The sequence below is a fragment of the Magallana gigas genome, chromosome 8 (genome assembly GCF_963853765.1).
Source record: "Magallana gigas chromosome 8, xbMagGiga1.1, whole genome shotgun sequence".
Classification (NCBI taxonomy): Eukaryota; Metazoa; Mollusca; class Bivalvia; order Ostreida; family Ostreidae; genus Magallana; species Magallana gigas.
Window position 1 is genome coordinate 36,919,962 of NC_088860.1, and position 7,726 is coordinate 36,927,687.

Sequence of the window (7,726 nt, forward strand, 5' to 3'; positions counted from 1 at the left end):
CTTCCTGCTCATGTTTCTACGTTTTATCTAAAACTTCTAGTGACCCTGGGAAATTAAAACTACAACAAATTAAACTAATCAAAATGAATTACTTCATCAACAAGTTTCCCAAAACAATTTCTTTTAAAAATAAACATTAAGATATCACACATTCATAAAAAAATATAATAGAATTCGCGATTCAGGAATCTTAACTGAAATTACAGAAAATAAGAAATTAATTAAGTTCGTGAACTGAGAGGGATGTTTATCGTGCTTACACCTACTGGACTCTGTTTCCGCAGACTCGCACCTATCTGCATACTCGCCCAACATAAGAGATAACTTTTCTCGCATTATAACCGGTGTGAGATCGGTTCGTCCAGTGTGAGACATTTCTGACTTTCACTGTGTTATTCAACGTCGCTGTAACCCCCCCCCCCCCAAAAAAAAAAAAAAAACCAAAAAAAAAACCAAAAAAAAAAAAAAAAAGTTAACAAACATTGGTTGCTGGAAAGTTTTTCTTGACTTGCACTTTATATGTAGCGCGGATGGGGTAACCAATGTTAATATTTGAACGTCATAACAGAATTTTTCAGGCATTGTTTTCTATTGTAAAATAATGCGACAAAAAACAATTCTTTGCTTTATATATACTTGTGTGCGGTAGCGAATTTCTACATTGGGGCCAAGATTCGGGATCTAGGACTCGGGGAAAGCCTCGTCATAGATCTTGTCCCCAAGGCGGAATTTCTTCATCCCATACTGATGCTATTCTATTAGTACACTCAAAACATTTCCCCTAAAACATGAACTCTCTCTCTCTCTCTCTCTCTCTCTCTCTCTCTCTCTCTCTCTCTCTCTCATAATCAAAGTCCAACAAATTTTTTTTTATATTTAATAAAATCAATATCAAATAAATATTGAATCTATTTAATATCAACAATGATATATTTTTTTTTTTACAAGATTAGCGATTAAATCGATACACCAATTACAGTAAGCTGAATACAAATTTAATACAGTACTCGTTTTACCTTTAAACAATTATTGGACTAAAGGGGCTAAATGTTACGAAATATGGGTAGACGGCATTTTCACCTGGCGAGGCATTACCCTACGTAATCCGAAGTTCGTTTCGTGTCCAAGTATTTCAAAGTTTTAATCCTCTCCATAATCTGTTATAAACTCCTTTTTTGTTTACAAGACCCATTGTAATTTGGGGGAAAACTTCAATTTGTCATTTAAGTAGATCATTTTATCATGTTTGTTTAATTCAACGAATCTTAATCGATGAGAATAGATCATTTAAATGAAATTTATTTAAATCAACAAAACCCGAATCGTTCATTGACGAAATGCATGTACCACTATCCCATACAGGACCTCCAGAGGATTAGATTTAATTAAACTGTAGCAAATTTTTCTTCTCTTTTTTAATCTTGTGTATAGGCAAACTCCAATGCATACCGTCAAAATAACTGGAACTTGATAAACAAAATTTGGAACAGAAAACGGTATCATGCGTCATTGTGCAAGAAGTGAGTGTTTGGACAGGACTAATTTTCCACTGGCGCGCTACGACATCAATATCACCAATGTTAAAACCTGGTAGATTCAACATGCTTCATACCTCTATAGAGGTCCTAGCTAAACAAAACAAACTCCGACCGCGGACCCAGCAGTCCCAGAGAAGAGATGGACTCCCCGTCCTCCGGAAAAGGGAGCCACTGAAAGCCGTAAGGACTCCATTTACCAACGAGGTATTCTATCCGTGGCCGGAAGAGGAGGAATTACGACCAGAAACTCCTTTTGTGAAAACGAGGCTGCAGCGTCAGGTGCTAGGAAGCGGAGGGAGTCGCAGTAATGTTCCCAGCGAGACAGCTGATTTGTTCGGTTCTAATGGCATGTATAAGCGATCGATCGGGTTCGAATCCCCGACGTTGATCCTCCGACGGGCCAACAGCCGTGAGAAGAATCGATGCGGTACCCCTTTACCTTTGGATCAGCCACTGACCAAGCTGTGTTGGAATAACGGACTAGGTATTGGAATCCATCATTACTCGGAGTAGAATCTCAGGAGTGGGGGAGGGGGAGGGGGAGGGGTTTGGGTGGGGGTGGGGGTGGGGATGGGTGAGGGGTCGAGGGTTGCAAATATATAACATAAAACCATCGTATAGATTATCACTGATTAATTCTTCTGAAGTTGATTATTCAAAGGTGCATTCAACCTTGAATGGTACCAGTAGATGCCAAGAAACTCTGAACTTTTTACCTCGTGGATTTTAAACCGTTTACTTTTCATGTTTAAGGTACATGTATGTTTGTAAAAGTTTGGTTTGTGAAAGTTGTGTTGGGAAACTTCCTAAGTCTTTTTATTCAAGCTTTGTTGTCTTCATCATTCAAATTTTCTATTCAAGATTGAGTTGCCAACTCTTCTTATTTCAGTTACATTTAATTGCATATGCATGTACATTTAGCAAAATGAAAATGGGAGGGGGGGGGGGTGTGTGCTTCTTCTGCGTCTGAAGTTAAAAAGGTAACGAGAAACAAATTTTATTCTGCAGCCACATCAACTTCTGACAGGGCCAGCCATTTTGACGTCTTCGAGAAATACTGATTCTGATTGGACCATCAGGAATATTAACCAATGAAATTGAGTTTAACATTTTCTATCACAATGGCCGGTCTGGTCAGAAGTTGATGTGGCTGCGGAATAAAAGTTAAATTTGGAGAGTATTTACGGAATTTTATCGGAATTTAAGGAAGTAAATAGCGTGCGTTTGATGTGAGATTTTAAAAGATTAGTGCGAATGATTCTCGACTTGTTGCAATACTGCTGTTGTCAGAGGCAAAATCCCATCGTGTGCCCTGGACCGGTAAATATCCTAGTAAAAATAAACTGGCGAATTCGAGAGAATAATGACGTATATCTTCGCTATTTTAAGACCCATCAACTTGAAATTCGGCATGAGTGTATCTTAGACATTATTTTTCTGAAAAATACACGCATATTGCAAGTGTTGTAAAAAATAATTGATTTTTTAGGCTTTTGAAGCGAGCTGGTAGTTTTTTATCTGGGTCAGAGTTCGACCCCTTTCTTTATTTATGGTTACATTGAAATTAATGTTAAAACGGACTTGGCCCCTGTGGTCAAAGTATTGGCTAAAGCTTTGAATGTATCTTCTGTGGTATTTTGTGGGTTATATTATTTATGTTAATGAAAATAAGCTCAAGTTTCAACAGGTTCTACATTGGCATTGTCCTGTACATGTATCTATATTTCAAGTTTAGGGGAAAAGCGGTGTTGTCATGGACACCAACGTAATACATTCGAGGTTGTTAGTCCGCTTGTTTGAAAGGTCAGAAAAATTGCCGATGAAATTTGAGCTCCCCTTAAATCATTTTCAGATATTATTTTGTACCAAAAGTCTTTAGTGAACAATTCGTTCAAGCTTTAGTCGAACTATGGCCAGCAAACATGGAAATTCGTTTAAGACAGGTCTTTAACTTTCTTTTTCCTTTTTTGAAAAAAATATTACAATAGCTTTACTTCAATGTGTCAACTTCATTTTCTTGCAGAAGAAGAATTCAGTGATCTCAGTGATATTGATGTACAGCCAGTCAAACACAGTGAAAGGTCTCGGCGTCCGATCTCCAGCGGCAGAAAACGGGATGTGAACGACATCACGCTCTCTGATCTAGAACTCGATGACACTTTCCCGCCAAAAACACCGGATGTAGTTAATTTAACGCAAAAAGTGCTGAACCATTACTTCCCGAAGAAAATGAGCAGCACGCAACGCATTTTTAGGTGGTTAGCTGACTGTGAGGAAAAGTCGTCAGGTTCGACATTACCGGCACACTTACCAAATATAACAGTTACCAGTAGGCCGCACTTGCAATCGCCGCAACTAGAGACGATGTAATTAAAACACGTTTAATGTTTTGAAAAGTGTTTGTAGCTATATAAACCCTTATGGGATTCCGTATCGGTAGTCTCAAAGGACGAATGTTTAACGTTGACTCCTTCATTTCGATTTCGATAAGATACAACAGAAAAAATAAATCGAAGACAACATGGGACAATGTTGAACTATTCAAGTTGTATTATCAGAAGGAGTAACATTTGCCGCATCAGTTCCATTTTTGCACATTGCCATGAGGACCCTAATTTGGTATATTGAGCCTTAACTTTGATCTCTGCCTTAATTCAATGAGTAACAATAATGTATTTAACAACATAGCTTGTTATCGGCTATTTGGTTATACATGTATATGTGATGTTGTCTGGTAACTTCATATTTCATGTGACGCCATAGCGAGTTGCTTGCTAATTGGTCACATGTTCATGTATTGATGACTGATAATTTCGTATTACATGTTACTTGTTAGATATTCGGGCTATATTGCTTATTATGTACAACAAATGTACAAATAACACGTTTTCATAAAGTAAGTTTAAGTTGATTGTTTATATTTGTTTTAATTTCGATTTATATAAGCAATCAATTACGAGATGCGTTTATGCCCCCTTTTTGCAAAAAGACGTTATGTGTGTGAGTTTTAAGAAGAATTCTAGTTTTCGTTTCTGAGAAATTAATTGTTATCGATTGATATCATTTGAAGTTTTTCAACAATGAATATCTTTTACTTTCGATTTTCGTAAAGAGTTCGTCAAAACCATACATGTATTCTAGTGAACGTGTTTGTACATTGTGTATGATAAAATTGATAATATCCATATCTTTATATTTTTTTCACCATGGCTTTTGTTCTAAAAAAAAAACCAAGCAATTCTTATTCCATGCAGTGGTGAATAGTTTATTTTGCTGCTATGCACAAGGAACATATATAACTGTATGCATGATTTTGTTATGTGCTTTGTTAATAATATATACATGTTATATGAATGTATATATATATACTTGTTGTTTTATATTCCAAGTCTAAACAACAAGCATGGATGACTTGTAGTGCTTTCATTTAACACTACACATCACTAAAGCTTTGTACATTTCTTGATTTGTTATACTGTATAAATAACAATTTATTATATTAGTACTAGTGTTGTAATTATTTATTTCATTCATATAATATATTCTATAAAGAAACGGCAGACTTATCCTTTTAGATGTAACTTAAATAATTTTTTTTGATACACGATTTAATTACAGACGAAATTCTTAGTCAAAACCAATTTCGAAACAACCATATTCCATCGAAGTATAACTCTATTTGCTAGCTGTAACTACTGCTACAAGCGTACACCCATAACCTTGTTTTACTATTTCAATTCAATTCAGTTTATTACTCAAACCATAAAATGATACATGGTCGTCAAACAGCATAATTTATACAGTTTAAAAGTCAGAGGTACATGTTATAAACTAATAGATAAGTAGTAAATAAATTATTATAGTAAATAAGCATTTATATACAATATATACATTGAAGGACGAAAAAAAACAGAATTATGGAGGACAGACTATTATTAGAGACGGTATATTTTGATAATAAAATAACATAATTTTTTCATAGTTGTGCCATTAGTACAAGACATAAGCTCGCAGAAGTTAATAGCATTTGGCACTGAATATTCATTCATTCATTCTTTATTTCTTTAAGCTTTGCAGCTCATCAGATTATACAAATTAAACATTGTAAAGTACAGAAGTGGGTGTATTACAGGAGACCTTAGTAAATACAATAATATGAAAAATGACATATTAAGTAAAGTAGAAATAAAATCAAAAGAACAACATCTAAAGTTAATTACAGATGTCGTTTCTTAATTTCATATTAAAGTAAATATATTTGCCGAGGTTACACATATCTTTAAAATGTTCGTTATTAAACAATTGCAACAGCTTGAACAACGATGGTTTCTCATAAATATATATAGTATTATCCTCAAGATATTCATGTCTAAATATTAATTGTCTCTTAATTATCGAAAATTATAATTTCTTTTGATCCAGGTACGAATTGTATAATTAAATAGTAATCATTTACTATTAATGAAATACCTGTTTCAGATTTTAAAGGTTTTAATTCGAATACCTTTTTTTGTTCACATGTTATTTTAGAAGTAATTCAGATATGAATTTTCTATAAGGTAAATGTAGTTAGAACTATTTTAACAAGATCTTGGACTTTCGATAGGAAGTAACTATCTATTTATTGTATAAATACAAGTTAAAAACGACACTGATTTCTTGTGAAATATGCATAGACTCAGTAGTCTTACCAAGAAAAATCTTGTTAATTTCTGAAAGCCATGGTTGAGTGACCAGAAATGAAATAGACAGGCCTAAGTCATATTCACCCCTGCGAATGTGTTCGGAATGTTTTGTTTATCGTTGCTAAGTATGTAATAAATCCAGAGGTGCTCGAATGAAAGTTCACGAGACTTCACCGAGATTTGTTCAGTTCCTGGGGAATTTCGAACGGGAGTATAAGTGTTCGGATAATATTCTCAAAATACGCAAGTACTGGTCGTTTTTCGTATCATATCCTACTTGGATTTATGTTAAAACATGGAGATTTTTTTAAGGTGTATGTCTTATTTCATCATCTAGCGCTTATTTGCTTAATAAAATCATAGCCATGTTTGATGCTTGTGGTGTGCAATACCATGTTTTTAGAGAAATAATGGGTGTCTGTTTTGCATAAAAACTTAGTATTCCGAGCTATTTTCAAGAAACATTCTGCATAAAATAGTAAAGTCTGTTTCACTATTGATGCTATTACTAGGTCAGGCGCGGATCGAAAATTAATCCTCAGGGGGGAATCTCTACAAGCATGTTATTTGTTGCAACACCAGACAAAAACTACTTTTTTTTAATTGTCGCACTTATTTCTAAAACACATTTTATCCACCAATTAATGAAGATACAGTTTAAAATCAATAAGCCTTTAGATTTTATATTTGACTACAAGTACCTAGATTCTATGAAATAGACTATAAACACGAGACATGAATTTTACTGCGAAACTGAAAGGGTCAAATAAAATCACGTGATCTAAAATTTAAATGACAATAACATTCGCAGGGGTGATATTGCTGTTTGACACAACTACCCAAAGTCCAAGCTCTTGTTAAAATGGATCTCTTTACATTGTTCTTTTTTAATTACTCTCGAACCTGTATGAATAATTTTTATTTGAGAAAAACAATAGAAATTGTCGAAACTACTAATTGTAAACTCAATAAACAATGAAGTAGATAAAACAAAATTAATAATAATTTTTAAACTGTTGTTTATGTAAACATAATGTCCTTCATGAAATCAATAATATATTAACCTGTAAACTTAAATCTACACTGGATTACGTCATGAGCGTATGGTTATTTACATCCGCAAAATCGGTAAATAGTAAAACTTTGTCTACATATCCGATGTAGAAAAACAACGGTGTTTGAATTTGGCCAAGAATCGATGTTTCGGATAATAACAGGACATTTACGCCTCTGTTTTGAATGGGATTAGTTATAGATCAGATCTGGTACAAAACATCTGCACACATTCTCTGCAAACATTTGAACATCAGATGACACCCTTTAGATTTGGATGGACAGTTTAACTACTATCAAAATAGCGCGATTTGATCGAAATTTTCGCAACCAATCGCCACTTAACGCGGAAAAGTCTGACAGTGCAAATATATGAAGAGATCGGATTAATAAAGGGAGAGAGTCGAAAGGAGACATTGTATATAACTTACAGTCACTAGAAACATTACT

The 7,726-nt window shown here is 34.3% G+C and overlaps 1 protein-coding gene across 1 annotated transcript; it reads left to right on the forward strand.

Annotated features, from left to right (window-relative positions):
• Positions 1-1,449: 1,449 nt before the first annotated feature.
• On the forward strand, positions 1,450-4,058 carry LOC105336065 (uncharacterized). Its single transcript, XM_011440244.4, has 2 exons — positions 1,450-2,022; positions 3,562-4,058. The coding sequence occupies exons 1-2, from the start codon at positions 1,578-1,580 to the stop codon at positions 3,906-3,908; spliced, it is 792 nt and encodes a 263-aa protein (XP_011438546.1). The 5' UTR covers positions 1,450-1,577; the 3' UTR covers positions 3,909-4,058.
• Positions 4,059-7,726: the final 3,668 nt, after the last annotated feature.

Bases quoted from the DNA above. Each gene is read 5' to 3' on its own strand.
- LOC105336065 (XM_011440244.4), top strand. From the start codon at position 1,578: ATGTTAAAACCTGGTAGATTCAACATGCTTCATACCTCTATAGAGGTC. The intron at 2,023-3,561 runs GTATTGGAATCC...ATTTTCTTGCAG, and splicing joins GTGTTGGAATAACGGACTAG to AAGAAGAATTCAGTGATCTC.